Below are 23,861 nucleotides of genomic sequence, written 5' to 3' on the forward strand. Positions count from 1 at the left end.
ATGAGTGAGAATTAGCTTGTTTCTCAAAAACTCATGTTTGTTGACATTTTCCTAGACCTAAATATATCCAGCTGGGAGGATTCATTCTAGTTCATTACTAAATCCCCAGCTAGCTTGTAATGCTTCTAAGTTGAAGAAAAGGAACATCCAATATTGACAGAAAGCCCTGGGAAGGAAAAGAAATTGTGGTTAAGTGAGCACTTCTGTTAAAAAATACTTTTGCTACCCATCTTGGCAAAATTCCCAATGTTTAGCGCAGTCAAAATATTGTGAAAAACAAATAAGTAAGCGAGGAAACATGTAAAAGTCCACTGATCTGAGAACACAAACAAGTATCTTTAAAAATAGCCCATTATGTGAATTTCTCTGCAATCATATACAGAGATCATGCTTGAACGTTGAAGTTGACATCTTCTAGAGAGTTCTAATGGTAGTAGGTGTATGTAGCTATCAGTCCAAATTGATCAAACTTGGTCATGGCAATTCTGAACAGTGGTTAGTTACATTTAACTGGGCTTAAATCTTACCTTCTACTGTCCTTTACAACAGACTTTAAAAAATAGTGGTTCCATGACTGCTTCTGAGACTTGGGGGAAACTAGAGGGTTCTGTCAGCTGTCATGTGTTCTGACCCTTCTATGCCTGATTTCTGCTGATAAAATATAACGCGTGCGCACGCGCGCGCACACACACACACACACACACACCACCATCCCTCTCAAATTGCTACATATTATTTTTCCAATTCTGTTCTCATGGTTCTGAGTTCTAGATCATCATTTTTCTAAGGATGTCTTCCAAGTGGGAAAGGCAGACCTATAATTCAAGTGCAACTTTACTCAGACTACCGTAGCAGTGTAGATGTTTTATCATCAAGCAGAAACATGCAGTTTTAAAAATAAAAGGCATTAAAGAAGCATTCTATGATCTTCACATAGAATCAGGAAGTTTAAATATTTTATTTTGTTGGTGTGTGTGTGTGTGTGTGTGTGTATGTCTAATGAGGTACACATTAGAGAATTTGTGTGAACCCAGATGAGGACGCCAAGTGTTCTGGTACTTGAGTTGAGAGTGACTGAAAGGTACTATTGTTGGTGCTGGAAGCAGACTCTTGTCCATGTTAGGGTAAGTATACACTCTTAACCACTGAGCCATCTATGAGGCTCCAATGTTTTAAAATCTTAGGGAAATAATTTAATTTGAAACCTAGGCTTTCAAGAATTCTATCATGCAGTAATTGTTGCTAAAGGGATATTTTTTCAAAGAGTTTAAGCAATCAATGCTGATTTAATTATCCTGGGACACTGTTCTTCCTTAATCTAATGCTACATAATTTAGAACAGAACCTATTAGTACAAATTGCCATCATTTGTCCCTGTTAATATAACCTTATTTGGGCACAAAACAGGACTGACAAATATGGCTTCAAGGGATTTTCTTTCCCTCCATTTGAAATGGGTACGTAGCACAAAGATTGTGGTGAGTAGATATAACAAAAAGTAAGAACTTTAAAATAAAATTTAATTTTTGAATAAGTATATATTATAATAATGTGTAATCATTGGAATTATTTCCATTATTAAACCTAAAATTTCTAAGTATACTTGTTTCTAACCATAAACAAATGACCCTCCCAGTCATAATCAGAGAAACATTTCTTTACCATGAAAGGAATTCAGAGGCACATAGCTACAAAATTTACTGAGAATAAGTGACAATTGAGTAGTGCTTATCAGGCAACAGGATATCCATATTGCCTGCTCTTAGGCTCAAGGGACAATAACAACAAAGGGGAAAGGTAGGGTAGGAGACAGCACAGGGAAGGGGATGTATGCAGTGCTTTCATGTGGCCATGACACTGCCAAAATAATCATTATCTTACAACAGAGATGTGCAGTAGGTCCACACATGCCTGTTGTCAACAGTCATGTTTTGGCTCAACAATATCTAATCTTTTCTCACAAAAGAATGGACTATTAACAGCATCTGTATGAGGGAATGTATTCAGTTGTGAAGTGGAAACATGGCTGAAAACCCTATATTCTAAACAAACAAACAAACAAAAGTAGGAAACCCACAGTCACACATAGGCTCCTGGTTAAAACTTGGGCCACAGAATTAAGAGACAGAGAGAAAACTACCACCACAACAAAAACATGAATGAGGGAAAAAGAACTGGAAGGTGAGGTGTGTGTATGTGTGTGTGTGTGTGTGTGTGTGTGTGTGTGTGTTTAAGAAGAAGATGTAATAAAAAGAAAAAATACATCTCCTGCTTGGCCTTGTAGTACTCCTTGTGGTCTTTAGCTTTTCATGTGAGGAAGTGAGTCTAGGTGTGCACCAGGAATTATTGCAACTTCATCAAGACTGTTTTGTTTCTTATATCATATTATCATTAAAAACAGTGTGTTAATTTGAGCTGCAGAATCATTTTATTCATGGTTGAAGACACTATAGGTACTGTACTTTACAAGGCTTTAAAGTTAAACATACATTGGGTCTATTTGGATTTGCCTTTCAATATTTGTTAGCGTGATTCCTCCAATTTTATGCTGCTCAGTTATATTTACTAAATACATAGCACATATATAATATATATGTATGTTCTTTTACACATTAAATATTTAAACATTAAACAAGATTTAACTAGGTGTGCATATTTTCAATCTCCCAATTGTATTTTTGATGAACTCCTTGGTTATTCAATTATTGTGTGAATGATTTGCATAAAGTCTATTTATACTCTATGGGCTTTTGCAGAATCACTTGATATTTTCCCTGTTATATTAATGGATCCATTTACTCTTGTACTAGTGGGAAATGAAGTCCTATAATTGGAATCTAGTAAGATACTTTACAGCTTATTAGCTTAGGGGTAATTATCTGCATGTTATATTGAACATTGAATTGCAACTGAAAGTAGCTCATTATAATATTTAAGAGAAGTGGCAACAAAAATAATTAAATTGTTACAGTAACCTCTGGCTTCCAATGAAAATGAGACATGTATTGAAATACTTTTCTTTAACTTGTAAACAGTGTATTCCTTTTTGATAACTATTCTTTTTCTCTTGTTCCTTTTCTTTTTACTTTTTAAAATTTGCTGCTTGCCATTGCAGGAAGTGGAGGTTTGTATATTGCTTCTATGTTTCATATATTATTTTATATTTTATATGACTCCATGTATTTTAGTTGATCATATACACTTAAATCATGTTATTTACCCTCCTTAGGATGATTACTTCCGCACTTGGAGTCCAGGAAAACCATTTGATCAAGGTAGGAATCTAATCTTTTAAAAATATAAATATTTAAATGTTCATAACTGATATTTTTTAGAAGTACTATTTATTGCATGGTTAGAATTTAAAATGCTAAACACATTAACATGCATGAATAGAAAATTTATGCAGTCACTATGTTTATTTCAGTATAATAAAGTTAGAAAGTAGCTAATTATGTACATGATTATGTCAGAAAGAAATTTATTTTTAGAAACGTGGTTTAGATTACTGATTTGGGATTTTTAACTTTATTTAAAACGTCTATTTTTATAGACTGCTATAAGTTACTCTGTTTAGTTTTCATCAGTACCCAACTGTGCAAATTTACAAAAGAAATATTGTTACTATCTCCAGTTTAATTTACTAAAATGTTTTATTTGAAACAGACACCCTTGGTGATTACACTCAACTAAGGCTTAAGCAAGACACTAAAGGAAATGCTAGGAACAAAATAATATTCTTGAGATCAACACTTAGAACTTGCTACCTGGTAGCTCACCTAAGGGAGGAAAGCCAGACCGCCCAACATGCATGTGCTATGAGAAAAGGCTTAGCCATCTCACCAAAATCATGAATGTGAAAAATCGGAGGAGCTTTACTTTTTTTTCCACCAATTTTCATTAATGTGTTTATAGTTCACATACATATATTAATATTTGCCACTTAAACTCTGAAAAGACTATCATAATTGTAGAGAAGTGATATTTTATTTATTCATTATAACCTGTGATATTAGATCTAGAATGTGTTTTTAAACTCTAATTCAACTAATTTTGAGAGATTGCTCTTCTAAACACAGATAACATGCAGGGAAGAAGCCCTGCTTAAGAATCAGCCATTATCTCCTGCAGAAAATACAAGCTGGTTAGGGGGCATGTTTCTTGAGGTTCTAATCCAAGAGAGAGATACCCTGTTGCTGTGGGTACCTGGGAAGGGAGAGCATTACAGAGCGAGCAAATCATTGTTATCACAAGGAAGTGAGCCAAGAGAGGAAGATGAAGGGGTTGGAATGCCCCAGCCTTCTCCTGATGGATGCCTCTCAAGGCCTTGTACACTGCCAAGACCCACTTGGTAAGGGTCTACTGTCTCACAGCTCTCCTAGTTTGGATGACAGTCCATCAATGCTTCGATTTTTACAGGGCACTATTTAATGCCCACACTAACAACATACCCAAACTAATGACATATGTCATAAATATTTACAAGTTAGTGTAAATAATCTTTAGATCTTGCTGTGGATCATCAGCAGTGGCAATATCAAGCGAACTTTTACCCAAGCCATGCTTCAAAATTAGTACTGGATTATCTACTCCACATCATATCAGCATATTGCCCCTGTTGTTACTGAGTCTTCTGAGTAGGATTTCAACAATATATTTTTCTCTTGGTGTACCCATAAGTTGTGCCAATGTGCTAAGAAAAAAAAAAAAAACGGAAAAGTTCATTCTGTCAAGCAGGATGAAATGCATTTATGCTTTTTCTTGGAAATTGAATTTTTATGATGGAATCATAAACCCCGACAACTGGGCAATTGTCTGTAAACACTTAAACTTGTCATTCTTGGTAAATGCTGCTATAAGCAAGACGTTTTGGTGACCCTTGTGTGTTGAGAGTGTGTTGGACTGTGACTTCTCTTTACTTGTGTAAAACTGCTCATTATAGGAATGGATACTAAAAGCAAATGTAGCACAAAAATGCTTTAATCTTCAATTACCAATACTATAATGCTGCCTTATTACAAATAAATCATGGATGTTATATTCATTAAGTAGTTTATTATACAATCTTAGCTAAAGCATATGAAAAGTATCTAATATCATTATTATGTTTAATATGTATATTAGTTTATTTAACCCAGTACAATGCCTCCAACTAAACAAGGATAGTTGGGGAACTAAGGAGGTCAAGTTCTCATCCATGCGATTGTCCTCCCAAGAGACAGAGCAAGGATTTGAGTTTGGGAATTCTGATTCCATTGCCCTAACAGCTATGTGCTATTGATAACCACAGAGTAAAAATAAAATATAAGAACTATGTTTCGCATATATAATTTCATTACCATGTGTAGTTCTGGCCATACAGTTCAGTGGTACTCAGTGTGATGTTTGTTTCTGTGCATGAATGTAGTATACACTGAGCAACCTTCTGTTTTCCTACCATAAAAATGCCTGTGTATATTTATTGTTGCTGAACCAGATATAAGCATTACAACTCTAGGACTACAATGTTTTCTATACCATCACATATTAAATTTTCATTGATAAGATATATGTATCATTAATAGATAAAAACACACTAAAGTTGTATCCCATTCAGAAATACATTTTTTTCCTTTCTTTTTTATTAATTAAACATTTTTACATATACATTTATATTATTACACATATATACAATAAATTACCTATAGCAAGAAGAACCCTGACACAATCAGGAAATATATAAATGTTATATTCTTCGTGCTTTAGCTATTCGTTTTTGATATCCTTGAAGTAAACATCTTTCCTATCTTGGTGCATCTAAAATTCTGAATGTAAGTCAATCTCTATCACATCCTGTTTACATGATAAAATATAGGCAAGTATGTAAAAACTATGTTGATCTATGTATAAAATCATGCACAAATACACATGTATTCCTGAAAACTAGTTTCTTGTTCATACATATGTCAGGTCATACATTTTTCACTGTAAAAATTCTAAAACTCTCACTTAAGATTCTTCTTACTCATCACAACATCTCTAGATTGCTGTTCTATCTACTAAAATAAATAATTAGAGTGCCGGAGGTCTATAATAGTTTTGTGTGTTTAGGTAAAACCATTTCAATGATTGCAACTTTCCTACAAAATGAAATAAAGTTCACAGATGCTCAAACTAAACTGCTCTGCATTCCTCGTTGTGAGTTCCCTGTGCCATTACTTCTCTTCATTACTGCGGTTAATCATGAGTTGACACAACTTAAATCAACTGAAAAATAGTTTTAATGAGGACATGCATCTTCTGGAATAAGGCATAGACTGCATTCTGTGTTTACTGTGAAAAATTAAGGAGAAATTTGTAAGTTAATGTAGAGTGGTAGCAGAATCCAGGTTTAAAATAACTTAGTAAGGTTTTTACTATCTTAACAGTAGGTTTTAAGGACAAACATGCATTTCTTTGTCTTAACCTGTCTTGCCTTTGAAGTCCCTGGTATTTTCAACAGTTCCTTTTTAGGTTTTAGAAAATCTGTTTAATCTAAAGAACTGTATCTGTACAAGTTATCTTTATTCAAAAGCACGAGACATACATAGACACACAGAGAGAAGAGGGGAGGGAATGGAGTGGGATCAAAGAGATAGGAAGGAAATATGCTTTCTGTATTGGCCTAGTCTTTCTATTTATATGTATTTGTTACTTTTCTATTGGTTGTTATAAAACACGTTATGAATCTAAGTAAAGTAGAAAGGATTAATTTTGGCTTACTCTTTGAAAGTGTAGATCATCTTGGCAGGGACAGCAAGATAGTGTGTATGCTAAGGACAAAAAGAACTGTGAATGCTGTTGCTCAGTTCTAATTTTCCATTTTATTTTTCCACAATTCCAAGATCATGAATAAGTGCCTGTCAATCATAATGGGTCCACTCACTAGAATTAACCAAATCTACAAACTGACATTGATTGGCCCAGAAGTTTGTATTTTAAGTGAGTCTAGATCCTGTCCAATTGACAACAATTAGTCATCATGCCAGAGGGCCTTGTGGTTGCTTCCTTTGAATCTACCTGGAACAGGAGTGTGCTTAGTAGATTGGCAACCAGGAGCCTAGATAGAAACATACCATGACTTTCATGAAAAATCAGGGGCATGTGATAGCTATTTTCCCTATTTTGCATGTATCTGGGTGATGAAATTGTGGACAACAAGTCTAGTTGTAGATTTCATGAATGGTTTCTATCTTGTTTGTGAAGGGCAAAGTCCTAATACTATATTAGATTGGATATTTTTAACAGTTTATAAAGATGAGATATGTAAAGCCATTCTTTTTTTTTAATCCATGAAGGAGTTTATTTTACAAGACAAGAGTAATAGATATATCAGTGGTAAAGATGCAAAACAAGTAAATACTGTGGTTATTGCAAAGATGTGCAAGCAGGAAGAGCTTCCTGTGCCTGGAAGAAACTAGAAAGTGTCCTCATGAAATAGGACCTCTGATACGAGGTTGAGAGAATAATTGAAGGCTTCATGGGCCCACACCACATCTCATGTCCCCCCCTTGCTGTGTGCCCAGGTCTCACTCTGTATAGAGAGTAGACTGCTATCATCCCATTCCTTCCTCAGGCCTTTAAGCATCCACAGCTAGACTCACTTTTCTATTTGCTTGTGTAAAGCCATTCTTAAACTCAAGATGCTGAAAACTTTGTTAGGACAGTTGAGGAGATTGTGCAATAGGGAAGTAGATGAGCCATGTTCCAAGATTGTAAGAGAGTGGATGATAAGTGACTACTCTGAAAGAGGAGTCACATGTGTAGATATGTGCTTAACTATCACTTCTGTTTTCATTCTCAGTTATCAATACTTCCCCTCGTTCTCTCTGGTTCCATTTTTCAGCAGGATGTCTTCCAAGGCATACCAGTCACAGCTAGATTTGCCTCCTCTTTATCAACATCTGGCTGCAAAGCACATGATGGGGGAAATTCCATCTGTAGCTTTTGTTCTCATCAATGAACGTAGCTCTTCATGATGTTATGTTTATAACTTTATAAAACTGAAGACGTGATATGTTTGAGCATGTAGACCTCAAGGTTTGTTTTCTCCTTCTTCACAGTGATGAACCTGAAACACAGGCTCTGTAGATTTCCTAGGGTACATAGAGCCTGTTACAAATGCTTTGAGTCTAGTTTGTTTACATGACTGTTGTGTTTCCTACTCTCACGCTGACCATTTCTTAGTAATACTCTGAAACAATAGATTGATAAAAACCTGTATTTCACAATAGGGGCATAGTGTGATACAATGGGGCTTTGTTCAAATCTTGGAGCTTTTTGCTTTTGCTTTAGTGCAAACAACAGTGCTCTGTTAAAATTCATTGAGTGAAATATACAAAGATGATTGTGTCATTTTATAAATGGCTTTCAATTATTTAAAACATGAATTTGAACTGCTGATTAATGTGAATAATTATGTGATCAATTCACATGGTTTGAAAGAAGATTTTTAAATCATTTTTAACAAAATCACTTTTAGATGCTAACAGCTGTATTGATTCATATCCTATGTTGATTATTTGGCCCATATCAAAAATCTTGTATCATAGGAACCTTCTACACTCCTAAAATAAATCACTCAGCAATTGTAATTTTCCAAGGCACCAGTATTACTTGCTAACTTATTCTAGGCCGTGTTTATAAAATTTGAGAGATTGCTTAAAGGTGAAATGTTAATTTTGTTTCTTTGTTTAGTCCTTGTATCATGCGTTTTGCATTAAATCTAAAAAAAAATATATAGCATTTTACAATTTTTCACAGTTTTAAATCTATATTCATTTGTATATGGTCTCCAAAGCATAACAAAATTTGTAAAACATATTTTGCTTTAGATCATAAACTTAAATTGGTCACACTTCATTTAGTTTATAGGGCACTATCCTACACAGGTGTGCAAGAAGTGAAAGTATGTCTATTTTTTCAAGGAATTTATGTACTAAGCAAAAATTGGTCAAATTTACTGAGCATGGGATTAGTCAAATTTACACTGAAAGTTTTTAGGGATTTTAGAAAAAGTTGTCTTATTCTAAATCTTGTTATTCAAGCATGGGTAATATTCATTGTGGTTATAAAGGCATACTTTATTAGAAACTTCACCAAAGAAATTATTCTAGGTCATAGTTGTACATGAGAATTAATTTACTTATTTTAAATGTGGAAATATTTAGGCCTGGTTCCTAAATACTGTTTAAAATTAATTAATTCACTTTACATTCCGATCATAGTACCCTCCCTCCTCTCCTCCTGGTCCCACTGTCTGTCCTTATTTGCCGTTCTCTCTCTACCTCAGAGGCTAGGCCAGGCAACCACTCCAGGGAGGAAGTGATCCAAAAGCAGAAATCAGAGTCCATATCAGAAACAACCTCTGCTCCCCTTACTAGTTTATCCATATGAAGCCTGAGCTTCCCATCTGCTACAGCTGTCTTGGGGACTTAGGTTCAATCCATGCATGGTCCTTGGTTTCTGTTTCAGTCTCTGAAAGCCCCCCCTGAGCCCATGATAATTGGCTCTGTTGGTCTTCTTGTGGAGCCCCTTTTCCCTCTGGGTCCTTCTATCCTTCCTCCGACTCTTTCACAAGGGTCTGTGCTCAGCCCAATGTTTGGATGTGAGTCTCAGCATCTGTTTTGATCCTTTGCTGGGTGGGGTCTATCAGAGGACAGCTATGCTAGGTTCCCATCTGCATGCAGAGCAGAGTGTCTTTAATAGTGTCATGGGTTGTCTCTCTTGTATGATGTGGCCAGGCATTAGTTGTATATTCCTTCAATCTCTGTTCTCTATTTATCCCTGCACATCCTGTGGGCAGGGTAAAATTTGATTCAAAGTGTTATTGGTGGACTGGTATTCCACTCCCTCTAGTAGGAGTCCTGTCTAGTTAGAGGGTGGCCTCCTTAGTCTCCATGTATAGCAGTAGTAGAGGTCTCAGCTAGAGTCACCCCCAAGCCATCCCAGAAGCCACCCTGCTGTAGGTCTCTAGCCTGTCTCAGAGATGCTCCAGCCCTCACTTTGTCTTGTCTCTGTAGGCTTGCTGTTCCCCTGCCTCTTTTCTTCCCACATTTTATCTCCACCCTTATTTACCTCTGCACTTCCTTCCTATCCCGTTTCCTCTCTTTGAGCACTTTCACTGTGTATTTTGTTTTCCCTTCTCAGTAAAATTTATGCATCCTCCCTTGGTACCGACCTCTTTGTTACTTAGCTTCTTTGGGTGTGTGAACTATAATAAGTTTATCCTGTACTATATGGCTAATATCTGATTATAAGTGCGTACATACCATGTTTATCTTTACGAGTCTGGATTACCTCACTCAGGATGGTCTTTTCTAATTTTGTCCATTTGCCTGCAAATTTCAAGTATTCCTTGTTTTTAATAGCTGAGTAGTAAAGTGCTGTAAAAAGCTACCATGGTCTGACCATGGTACATTTTTACAGCACTTTACTACTCAGCTATTGGGAAGAATGGGAGGATACAAGGGATGGGATAACCATTGAGATGTAACAAGAATAAATTAACAAAAAATAAAATAAAATTATTTTTAAAAATTAAAAAAAATAAAATAAAATGCTGGAGTGAGGCTGCTAAGATGACTAATGGGTAAAGGCTTGTGCAGCACAAACCTGAGGACCTAGGGTTCAAAGACAGAAAGCTAGTCAGAAATCTGAATGAAGTGGCTTTCATTGTTCCAAACTCCAGCTCTCTTATTGCAAGAAAATAGCAGAGGTAGGAGGCATGGCCAGAAGCTAAAATTGCAGTGAATTGAAAGAAACTATTTTAGAGACCTGCCTAGGAAAAAGAGTGTGAAGAAAGAATCAGCTCATGAAAAGTTACTTTCTGATGTTTATCTGAGCATAATTTCTATGCAGGGCTTAGCACACACATACACACACACACACACACACACACGAACACACACACACACAAACACACACACACGAACACACACATTCATACACGCATGAAGGCATGCACGCACATGTCCATGCATGCACAAACACAAATGTACCATATATAAATTTTTAAATGGTGAATATTTAGATATTTTAAAAATAATTCCGACATTTATTTTCTCACTTTATTGTACTCTATTGTGTCATGTATTTGTCTTTTCCAATGTGTTCATATATGCATATATGTATGCTTATATATTTATATATACATAAAATGGTAAAATATATATATAACTTCACTTGGATTTTATGATCATTTTAAAATGCTGATTGAGTATGTTAGTTTCATTAATTTATGAGTTCTTGTTTACATAGGAATGCAATAATTATCAGTTCTCCAATAAAGTATTAATGCAATAGTAAAACAAAACAAAAAAAAATAATACTGAAGCTTAGGGGTGCCATATTTTCCAGAATAGCATTAATACTATTTCATTTATTACCTCAATTTTCTGTTTTTTCCCTGTAGTGTTAGTGAGAAATTTTGCTCTTACAACCTTGGATACTTAAGTATTAACTTGGGCAATGTGTCTGTGCACTGATTCACATATTCTAAAGGTTCCACAGCTATTCAACCTAAGCAACAGCTGTGTTGAATTTTCTTTTTTCCAGTACCTTGATTTCAATATAAAATACGTGACATTTTACTTTTATTTAAATATAAAGATATGCTCTGTATCTATTGTTGCATATTTGATACTTTGTAGAAGTATAAAACTAACATTAAAAAGGTTAATAGCAACTAAATTACTATTAGATAACATTTCTCTCTGGAAAAATCATATTAGACATATACTGCTTTTTAGTGCATAAAATCATTGTTTGCCCTATGAAATTACTGTACCTATAGAACACTGCACTTTCCTCATAATCATCCCCACTTTGCATGCCCATCCTTTTTCACTACATTCACAGAGCAGAGTGAAAATGTAAGCGAATAAGCATCGTGGTTCTTTCTTGTTCCTAGTCACCTTTCTCCTCTCATACTGCTCAGGACGATCTGCATAGAGAAAACTGCTGCCCACAATGGATTGGGTCTTTTCCATCAAGTAATAATTAAGACCATCCTCTGTAGTTACACATAGCTCAATCTGATCTTGACAATTCTCCATTAAGTCTTCCTTCTAAAGAGATTCAAGGCTGTGTCATATGGATATATTTTACCAACAAATGATTGTTTCTTTTTATTCAATTTCCCCTTCAAATAACAATCTACATTTAAGAATTAATGCTTCCCTGATACCTTTATTGTAGATTAAATATGCATGATAATTAAAGAATGTTACTTTAAAATATAACTGTAATGATAATTGCTAATAATTATGTATTGATAACAGCAGATATGATAGCTTCTTTACTTACAATTTTTTAAGAACAAACATAATCTTTTGTTCTCACAGACATGTTATTTTCTGTGCTTATTAAGACATAAAAAGCATTACATACACTGGGTGGAGAGCTGAAGAGATGGCTCCATGGTAAAGTACTGGATGCACAAACATGTGGACCAGAGTTGGATCTCCACAATCCTCTTAAATAGCTGTTGTGGCAGAGGGCATCCTCAACTCTAACAGGGGAGAGATAAGAAGCTCAAAGGTCCTGGGGTAACCAACTTAACTGTGAGGATGATTTCCTGGTTTAGGGAAAGACCTTATCTCAAAACAGAGAGGTGGAGACGTGATTAAGGAAGACATTTTGATGTCAAACTCTGTCCTGCACAGCACATGGACGGACACACACACACACACACACACACACAGAGAGAGAGAGAGAGAGATAGAGAGAGAGAGAGAGAGAGAGAGAGAGAGAGAGAGAGAGAGAAAGAGAGACAGAGAGACAGACAGACAGACAGACAGACAGACAGACAGAGACAGAGAGAGGCAGAGAGACAGAGAGAGACTGGGGACCAGAGCTCAGTGGTAAGTTGTTTCTGCATCTGGGCTTTTAAAAAAGGTCTTGTTTAAAATGTTGTCACTCTTGACATTATACTCTACACCGTTTAGGATGACGGTGATGTCGTAAGAGCACAATATCATTACATTTGTATCCTGGCAGCAGGATGAAACTAAATTAAATCACAGTAGGCAAATAATGGGCAGCCCTGCTGAGCATGTCTGCTAAGCATGAACAATAGCAAAATAAAGTCATTATTTATAATTGAAGAATTTATATGTTTGTGTGTATTTCTCAATGAAAACTAAAGGGAATAAATCCTAATCAACTCGAATTACAATATAACAGGCCCCATTGCTTCATAGACTCTTAAGAAATAATAATAAATATAGGGCTCTTGTCTGTGTTTTCCAGGGGCTCATTAAAAAATACAGATTTGAATTTCTAAACATCAACACGAAAACAAATTCTCATAAAGTTTTCGTTTTGCAGTGAGCTCCCTGCTTTTGTCTCTTTGGTTTTCTGTGATAATGAAATGTATGCAACACAGGTGCATGAATACTAATAGGATTCAATATTTTCTTTACAAAGAGTGTAGGTTTTACCTTAAGAAGACATGCACACTTATAAAGGCTCAGCTCTGAGCCCACAGAATCTGTTGAGGACAGCATAAAGCTGCCTTGTATGATTTCAATATTTGTACAAGCCTATTAAGCAATCCACAAACAAGAACTCTAAAATATAATAGTATCGTGTGTAAAGCCAATTAACTTCTAGCCCTCTGTCTCATCCTTTCCAGCGGGGTAGTCTCCAAGCTTTATTATTTTCTCTATTGCCTCTTCTGACCAATGGGTGCTAATATCTCTCTTGCTGTGCTCAACAATATTAAAGCCTTCATGCTGTGCCGTGAGATCTAAATTATAACATCTTTATATTAATTACATTAATCCAATTAAATGATAAACTTTGTATTAATGAGTTAAAGTATGTGTGAAAATGAGGTTCTTATCTTTGTTTCACATTATTACCCTTGTGCCCCCCCCCCAAATGTAAACTGCTCAAAAACCTTTACGTTATTTAATAATTTTCAGTTTCGCCTTTTTTGGCTTATAATTTTGGACTTTTTTCAACCTCTTCCTCTTGCTTATTCAGATTCTTTGTTAATTTATTGAAGCAACTCAGTAGTTTTTGTTTTAAAATTTAAATAAATGTGAATCTTATACCTCAAGTGAAAAATAAATACAGAGTAGCATTAACTGTACTATATGCCTGCTCCATCTTGGGCCCTGGGACTTTCTGTGTACTGGTGGGTGGTCTGATTTTAGATCCAGCCATTCTCCTGGGTTCTCTCCTGGGCATGCAGACCCAGATGCTGGCACTTGACCGCCCCCAGTTCTGTCGCAGCTACAGAGTCTGAGATATAGAGCACACATGCAGCTCATAGGCAGGTATGCTTAGAGACTCTGGGGACTGGGCACCCATCCTCTGTGACCCAGTTGGATGGCCTGAGGCCAGACCCACCTGTGCTCTGCACCTTGTGGACCTCTCTCACCCAGGGCTCTCTAGGTCTTGTGGTCTGTAGCTCCCAGCCTGGTTCTTAGGCAGTCCTGCCGATCAGACACTGTGTGTGTTCTTAACCACCATCTTGGATGTCTTAGTGATATATACATACATATATATATATACATATATATATGTATGTATGTATGTATAGACCCTATATATATATATAGTATTAATGTTGAAAATAATTACTACTAACAACATTATCAATATCACTAATAATAGCTTGTGTTTCTAAAGAGTTACTGCAGGATTTGAAGGCCAGCCTCAGCTACATATCAAGTTGAAGGCAAGCCTCATCTGCATGATATTATTGAGTGAACAACAAAAAAAAAGTTAGAAAATGAGCCAGATTTTAATGCGCTATGTGGGAAATGAAAAATGATTTTTTATAATCTCAAAAAAGACATGATTATTAAAAAGTAGAATATGTAATATATGGTCAACCAACACCACAGCTTAAAGAATAGAAACAGATTACTCCTAATAAATAAAAATCATAAAGAAAAAGTCCTGAGTGTGCCATTTAAAAAAAGTTTAAATACAGAAAAGTGAAAAAAATCTTGAAGCTGACATATTCCTGTTCACAAAGATCTGTTTAATAAACTGTATTCATAACTTTAACATTGAAGGAAAGGAAATTAAACCACAAAATACAATATAATATTCAGTTAAGTTATGATCATAGAATAAGTGATGAGTAGTGGTTAATGAAGAGACACGTCACTGTCTAAAATTATGAGAATAAATTACTGTGGGGGCTCATCTCCAGATGGGCATCTAGTTCTGTCTCTCTTCCTAGGCTCAGGGAAAAATCACAGAAGAGAGGCAGAAAAAGCGTAAGATCCAGGAAAAGGGGCAGAGCAGTGTGAAATATTGTCCTGTGGAGTAGGCATGGCTTTCATCCACAGCAATTGTTCTTTTTTTTTTCTTTTTATTAATTTATTCTTGTTACATCACAATGGTTATCCCATCCCTTGTATCCTCCCATTCCCCCCCCCATTTTCCCCTTATTCCCCTCCCCTATGACTGTTCCTGAGGGGGATTACCTCCCCCTGTATATTCTCATAGGGTATCAAGTCTCTTCTTGGCAACCTGCTGTCCTTCCTCTGAGTGCCACCAGGTCTCCCCCTCCAGGGGAAACTGTGGTACATATACACTATGGAATACTACTCAGCTATTAAAAACAAGGAATTCCCGAAATTTGTGGATAAATGGATCGAGCTAGAAATGATCATAATGAGTGAGTTAACCCAGAAGCAATTGTTCTTATTGGTACAAAGTCAACATGTTAAAAATCCAAATGTGATGGGGCAAAGTGGTCCTGAACCTCTACTCCTGACTGAGTTACTCCTGGCACTCTCGTGCTGCTGGGCCGAGGTCCTCACATTTCTTTATGACTGTAGCTCCCATGACCCAGTGGATGATCTAATGCCCATGCATATGAGGGCATCACTAATTCGACACAGTGACCTGGAAAGAAAGAATAATGCCTTCATACGATCTAGCTATTCTGCCAAACTCATAGATCACTACTTAGCCTAATCATAACTAGAGAGGCTTCCTTCAGCACTTGGTGGAAGTAGTTGCAAAGACCCACAGTCAAATATTAGCTAGAACTTGCTGAACCCCACAGAAGATGGGGGGGGGAGAAGGATTATAGGAGGCAGTCTGAAGCGACAGTCACATAGCCTGCATGGGTCTGAACTATCACCTCTCCACATCTGTTACTGTTGTATAGGTTGGTGTTCTTGTTCTTCTCACGGTATGAGAGGCTTATCTCTGACTCTTTGGTTGTGCGCAAGATGCTTTTATTCCTATTGCATGGTCTCATCCAGCCTTGATATAATGATTTGTACCTACCTACTCTTATTTTAACTTGTTAAGTAACGCTTGCTTGATATCCCTGGGAGTCCTGCTCTTCTCTGAAGGGAAATGAAGGAACAGTGGCACTGGGGAAGAGAGGAGGTGGTGTAGGGTACTGGGAGAAATGGAAGGAGGGGAAACTGCTATTGGGGTATAATGTATGGTTGAAGAACTTAAAAAATTAACCGTGAGAGATTTTCCTAATGAATTATACAGAAAGTCCCAACCCATTGTGGATGGTGCTATTCCTGAGCTGGTGATACTAGGTCCTATTAGAAATCAGGCTTGGCAAGAAAGTAAGCAGCGACCCTCTGTGATATGACCATCTGCTCCTGCCTCCAGGTTCCTACCCTTGTTTAGGTCTTGCATTGGCTTCCTTTAATGATGAACAGTGCTCTGGAAGTATAGACCAAACAAACTCTTTGATTCCTGAGTTACCTTGGTCATGGTATTTCATTGCACCCATAGAAACCCTAAGACACATAGTACGGAAATGAAAAAGAGAAAGAGAAAGAGAGTCCTGACAGTCCACACTCCTGTGTGAAGGGTCTTGCTGTCAGTAGATACTGAAGGACTTGAATCCTGTTCTCTCTCCATAAAAAGCTTCATAAAAATGTGCATTGTCATACTTAGAGCCAACAGCTTTTCTTTTTCTTTTTTTCTTTTTCATTTTTATTATAATTTATTTAAATTACATCCCACTTGTTATCCCTTCACTTGTATCTGCCCCTTTTTTCCCTCCTTCCCTCTTTCCTCCTATTCCCCTCATCTAGACTACTGACAGAAGGGGACCTCGTCTCCCACCATATGAACAAACCCTATCAGGTCTCACCTTCCCCTTCCTCTGTGTGTCACCAAGCCTTCCCGCCAAGGACAAAAGATCAAATTGGGGGCAGCAGAGCTCATGTCAGAGTAGTCCCTGCTCTCCCCACAACCTGGAGAATGAGCTGTGCACCATTTAGTTCTAGATCTGAACAGGGGGTCTAGTTCCACTGCGTGCATTGTCTTGGTTGGTACAACAGTTTATGCAGGACACCCTTTGTCCAGATCCACCAGCCTTGATGGTCTTCTTGTGGGCTCCTGAGCCCTCTGGATATGTACTAACTTCAGTAATATGAAGGAGGGAGTGAGAATGATCAAGCATAATAGACAACCAGTCTGATGTTTTTAAAAAAAGGCTAATCAAAATTGAACAAGTCACCTAGAAATATATGCACACTGACTGTCACTGAACAAAATAGTAACTGAAATTCAGATGTTGCTTTAAACATGTGTTTTAGAAGAAAGGAATGAATGGAACATAGCAGTTTTGCAATGGAGGAGTGAATAAACATATGTTCTTTCCTAAACAACAAGATAAGACCTCTTAATGTTAGCTAATGGAGATATTTACCTCCACAAAAACATCAAGAGTGATGATCTTCTAAAAACCTGACAACATAAAGCTGTCAGTAGAGTTTAGCTCAAAACAGGGAACACTGACAAAATTAATGAGAACATGAAGAAGACTAAACACATGGAACAAAATGTAACACTTCCATTGGAAATATTACGTAAGACCAACGGTCCAACTTTTGAAGTCTGGTAGGAAGAACTTGAGAGTCACAGACTTATATAACTTGCAAACCTCATCTGTTCTGTGTGAGGGAGTAGGTGAACACTTCGCTGAAGAATGACATTTCCAAAAACATATCAGGAATAATTAAGGCTTTATTAAATGAACACTGCAGAAAAGGTTTTGAGATTCTAGGTTTTCTGACTTGAGGTTTCAGGGAAAACTCATGTGATGCGTGGATGGAAGATGTTGCATAAACCGTACCACACAGTCTTCTCTGGTCTTTTTCAGCTCGTCTATAAATATCACACTTTGCAAAGGTGTCTTTAGTTTATATGGAGAAGTCGGAAAACTGAAAAGTAACCTTCATGTACAAAAACACGCACTTTTCAGTGGAAATTACAAACGCTCACATAAAAAAGTAATTAAAATTTGGCACACAAATGAAATCTATTCAAAATATTTGTGAATCCTACATGGCAAACAGCTTATTTTTATAAGCTAGTTTCCTTATATCAACAATGGAAATGTTTGGGTTTCACTCATTTCTTTTGTCTATAACAATGGAAAAGGATGATTTCAAAGTTAACAATTCTCTCACTACTGTCAGAGAGTAGATTTAGTGTGTTAAGCCAAGTATCAGCATGTTTCAATTGCAGCTTTTATGTGCTCATTTAGCAAAGGATACCAAATCTATCATTTTTTTGTTTGTCTCAGGAAGAACTTCTAGTTGGGTGGGGAATAGCAGAGAATTGTCTTAACTCTAAGATTTTATTAGTATGGCATGGTGGCCCCTGATTTTAATCCTAGTCTTTGAGATGAATGCAGAAGGACCAGAATTCAAATCCAGCCCTGTATACATACTAACCTCAGTGCCAGTCTTAAAACAACAACAACAACAAAATCTTTATATTTTGTGTATGGTTCTTAGTAAATCTATCTAAATCTTTGATTTGAAATCATTCTTGTTAGACAGAAATTCTTTGAAATCCAACAACTCAGATGGATCAAATACACCAAAGGGTCTTCCATTCTCTGGCATAGGAGCTGCACTGAAATCATGGCATCAGGCTCTATGTGTGTTGAAATCACACAGTAGCTGATTTCCTCTGTTTGTTTCTAAACAATATGAGAAGGTCAATAGAAATAACCAAACATATTTAAAACAAATTATATTTTACATATGTATTTGGTGCATTTTGTTTCCACTGTTGATCAGAAGGTCTCAGTAAATTAGAGACTAATGATATTGCCTTGTCTTTCCTTATCATGACTTGAGTAAAAGTAATTAATGTTGATGTGTGTGTGTGTTGTGTTATGTATACATTATAAATCTATGTTAAAATGCCATTATATGAAATTCTCAATAGGCAATGTCTACATCTTTAATAAATATGGCGAGAAACATGTTGAACTTTATTCTTTTGTAGTGTTTAAGACTCTGCTAGTTGAACCACACCACAGGCTATCAGTTTTCACTGAGACATTTATGAAAGCTTATGGGAGAAAGGATGTGGAAATAGTTCCAGTCATATAATTAAATGGACCACTCAGTGGCAAAGAGTTGTACATGACAGCTAAGAGAAAAGTGTTAGCAGGGAGCAGGAAAAAAAAACCTAAAGCTTAGGCCTGGAGAAATGTCTAGATCATTCCGAGAACCCACACTAGGTAACTCTTAACCTTCTGCTTCTCCTGCTGCAAATAATGCAGTGCCATCTTTGACTTCTATAGGAAGCAACACACATGCGTGCAAGAATCCATACAAATGATTACATGGACATAAAATAAAAATAATGTTAAATTAAAAAAAAAAGTAAAACAGGCTTAAATGAAAGGGAACTAGATATTTCTATCTAGTACCAGCTCACACCCTGTAGGTAACTAGAGAATTATCTACATGTTTCTTCCACTACTTTACTTATCAGTTTTTATTTAAATATATTTTTGATAATTCTTCAAGAATTTCATGCAGTATATTTTAATTACATTCACTTCCACTCACCGGCCTCCCCAATTCCTGTCAGATATAGACTCTCTATCCAACCTCAAAGATTTATTTATTCATTCACTTATCTATTAATACATTAATTGTTTTCCTGTTTATTTATTTGTACATATGTATCCCTATTTTGTGAAGCCATTTTATTTATTTAATTACTTTACAGTCTGATCTCATCCCTATCTCTTCTGTCCTCCTGTCTCATCCTCACTCACTGTTCCCCACAAATTTTTCCCCTCTCCTTCTGAGAGAAGGAATGGCTTCCAAGGGGTAATACCCCACCCTGGAATCTCAAGTCCAATAGGACTAAGGGCATCCTTTTCCACGGAGGCCTGACAAGGCAGCCTAGCTAGGGGAAAGGGACCCAGGTATGGACAACAGTCAGAGACAACACCTATTCACATTGTTAGGGGACTTACATGTTGACCAAGCTGCACTTCTCTTACATATGTGTAGGGGTCCAGTTCCTGCGTTAAGTAAACATGAGACAGCAGTTGTTCAGTGCTTCTGTTTCTTACAGTCTTTTTGCCCCATCTTCTGCAAAGTTCCCTGGGCCTTAGGTAAAGGTGTTTTAACTGAAAATGAATACCTTATAATAGGTTGACTCCTGCCTTTGGAACTATTGTGCCTTTGTGCAATGGTATCTTCTTGGGAAACGGCAAATGGCAGCTTCTTGGGAAGGGGTGAGAACTACACTCATCAGTATTTAGAATGCAGTTGGAAATGGCTGGGTTCTCACCCAGATTCCATGGCCTCACTAGCCATAGGTAATTGGCTAAGTTTATAGAGCTAGGCATGAAACAGCCCCTTGTTGATTTAACCAGAAGAACAATAAGATAGCTTTAGGTTACCTCCAGGATATAACTGTCACCACCGTACCTTTAAGAATATCTTTTTGTGCTGGTCTTTGGTACTGTTCATAGAAATTTTAATGATATAAGGCTATTGATTGCTTTTCTCATTTGTGGAATTGCATGCTTCCTTCACTTATGAGAACAATCTTGGGAGAGGAGGGTTTGAAGTCAGATCTAGGATGATTCTTCTAAATCTTGCATCCCAAACATATGATGTCCATATCAATGGGTTCTAACCTTCAATTTCTGGTTGATGGCAAAGAGATGCAGTAGCCTGTATTATTATGTGGGTGTCTTGGTGTACCCTGACTAACAACTCAAAAGGAGGTGTCTAATGCCTGGCCCTGAGGGTTATGCTAGGTATTTTATAATTTTTGAGTGTGCATTGTCACTCTAAATAGCATAATTATTATATATAATATATAATCGTATATGTATTTAGAATAAACCCTAGACAGGAGAGAAAAGAGGCTAAAAGGAACAGAAGAGATAGACTTTTTTGATACTCAGTTCCTTGGAGTGATTCCATTGGCATAGTCTGCAGGATTCCAATAGACCAGTTAAACAGTGAGCCAGCAACTCAGTGAAGGTGACTGTAAGCGCAGCGGCTGGAACCTGGAGCAGCAGCTGGAGCCCTGAGCCTCAAAGCATTCCCTGGAGTGGTTCTCTCTAGCAGCATCTTGAAGTGGAATGATGAACAGCCAAGACCAAAAAAGGCCTGGCTCTTGTTTTGGGCGCGCGCACACACACACACACACACACACACACACACACACACACACACACACACACACACACACACAAAAAAAAAAAAAAACCAAAAAAAAAAAAAAAAAAAACAAAAACCAAAAAAAAAAAAAACAAAAAAAACCCCACATATATATTTTTTCTCTCAGAGTCCTTTCTAGAGTGTTTATCAGTTGGCAAAGACCATGCCTCCAAAACAAGTGATTACTCCTCCAATGGACAAACATCACCTGTTCTCTCACAAATCTGTGTTCAGCAGAAAAACACCGCACCCCCTCACACAAGTCCATTTCACATTCCGCACTTGGGATCAAAACAAAAACATGTTTACTTATGCTACCATGGATAAACACATTTCCAAAAATGAGAAGTAGAGTAATAAAACAGAGCATCAGCAAATGTAAGATTAGTTTAAAATACTCTGCCTTATTCCATAATGTGCATACTTGAAACAGAGCCCAATTTATCTTTTCAAATATTAGTTGAACATTTTTATTTTTATCTACTTTTCAAATATTTTAGGATTTATTATCAAAAGTACAATTGTTGTGCTTCAAAGTAGTCTCAGGACACTTCATTACTAATTTAATAGAACTTATTGGAAGACATTTAAAATTTATTCAATTTGGATGAACTTCATATATTATTTAATTCTGACCCTTTTGTATATTTTACACTATTGTTACCTGGAAGAAACGGAAATGAACCTGGAAATTATTTCAGCCATTAGAAGTAATATTAAGTCTCTTCTTGACTACCTGCTGTCCTTCCTCTGATGCCACCCACTTGATACCCTATGAGAATATATAGGGGGAGGTAATCCCCCTCAGGAACAGTCATAGGGGAGGGGAATAATGGGAAAATGGGGGGGGGGAGGAATGGGAGGATACAAGGGATGGGATAAACATTGAGATGTAACAAGGATAAATTAATAAAGAAAAAAGAAAAAAAAGAAGTAATATTAATATGATATTTATAAACTCTCTGTTGATACACACACACACACACACACACACACACACACACACACACACACACACACAAACACTGTAGTCTCAATTCAGTCAACACAGGTGATCCTCCACCTTACTCAGTATTCCGAATGCTGGTTGTCTAGTCATGTAGGTACAAACATACTCTTCTGAATTCTTAATTTTGCTGTTATCTTGAGTAAATCCTTCACTACCAGGAAGTAGATTGTATAAAGTGACCAAAAGGGCAATTTCATAGTGATTGTAAGTTTCTTTTAACAAAGTTACAGAATCCAAAATTGATCTTGCAGTAGAGAAATGTTTTAACACTTGGGCCTTAAGGGATAAAGAATCCAGCAAAAACTGAAACCATCAGAATGGTACTTTCGCAGTGCAATCTATAAAATCATAAAGACAAAGAATATTTGGAGGCCAAGCAAATGAGTATGTATAATTTACTTGTAGCCACTGTTCAATAGCCCCTTTAGAGGACGAGGAAGCCAAGATGATAGATATTTTTATTTTTATTTATTTATTTGTTCGTTTGTTTGGTTTGGTTTTTCCAGTCAGGGTTTCTCTGGGTAGGCTTCACTGTCCTGGACTTGCTTTGTAGACCAGGCTGGATTTGAACTCACAAAGATCCACCTGTCTCTGCCTCCCGAGTACTGGGATTAAAGGCATGAGCCACCATGCCTGGCCTAATGATAGATATTTTAAAAGCCAGTCTTACACCATAGAACAGGTGTAGTGCAAAAAAACATGGGTGAGATGGCCATCAGATAATGTACAGGCCTCAATGCATTAGCTCACTGATAGTTTCCTGTCTTCCACAAATTATAAAATATAGAAGTCCTAATCCCTTCATTGTCTCACTATAGAGATATGCTGATTTTCTGATAGTCTTTAGGAATCAAAATGGAAACATGGCTCACAACTTCTGCTTTATAGTTGAAGGCAACAGAAAAGAGAAGAAATAAAGATATTAAAGCCTTTACCTATTTCATGAAGACTTACACCTGCTAGCTACTTCTGTGCCATGTTCCCCCTTATCTCTTTCCATTCTTCTTTGCCAGAAAATTCAGGAAGTGGCATTTGTTTTTTTGCTTTGTAAAAGTCCAATATACTGATTCATATCTAGAATTGAACTGAATCTAAGCCATTATATTTTCTCTACTTAGTGATTGTCATGAAGAAATGACCTGTTCTATTTGCTACTAGAATGCTATAAAGCATCTAAGAGGATATCTTGGTTTCTTAGCACAAACCTTTTGGTCAGGTATAAGGATTTTCCCCAGTTCATCCCACTTAACTGGAAAAGATTCACTTTAATCTACCAGGCAACAATTGTTCCTTCTAAAGAATGGTATTATAGGTTTCTAGGACCCTCTGAATCTTTCCAGTTCCCCTTCCTTCCATGCAGGGGTTCTGCTCAAACTACTGCACCAACCAAG

The 23,861-nt window shown here is 36.7% G+C and overlaps 1 protein-coding gene across 1 annotated transcript in view; it reads left to right on the top strand.

Moving 5' to 3' along the window:
• The window catches only part of Spock3 (SPARC (osteonectin), cwcv and kazal like domains proteoglycan 3), a 404,228-nt gene that overhangs the window by 173,454 nt on the left and 206,913 nt on the right, over positions 1–23,861 (top strand). The window contains exon 3 of the mRNA XM_051169561.1: positions 3,230–3,275. Within this exon, the coding sequence (XP_051025518.1) occupies positions 3,230–3,275 (46 nt within the window). The remainder of the gene's footprint in view (positions 1–3,229; positions 3,276–23,861) is intronic.

The sequence above is a fragment of the Acomys russatus genome, chromosome 27, assembly GCF_903995435.1.
Source record: "Acomys russatus chromosome 27, mAcoRus1.1, whole genome shotgun sequence".
In the NCBI taxonomy this organism is placed as follows: domain Eukaryota; kingdom Metazoa; phylum Chordata; class Mammalia; order Rodentia; family Muridae; genus Acomys; species Acomys russatus.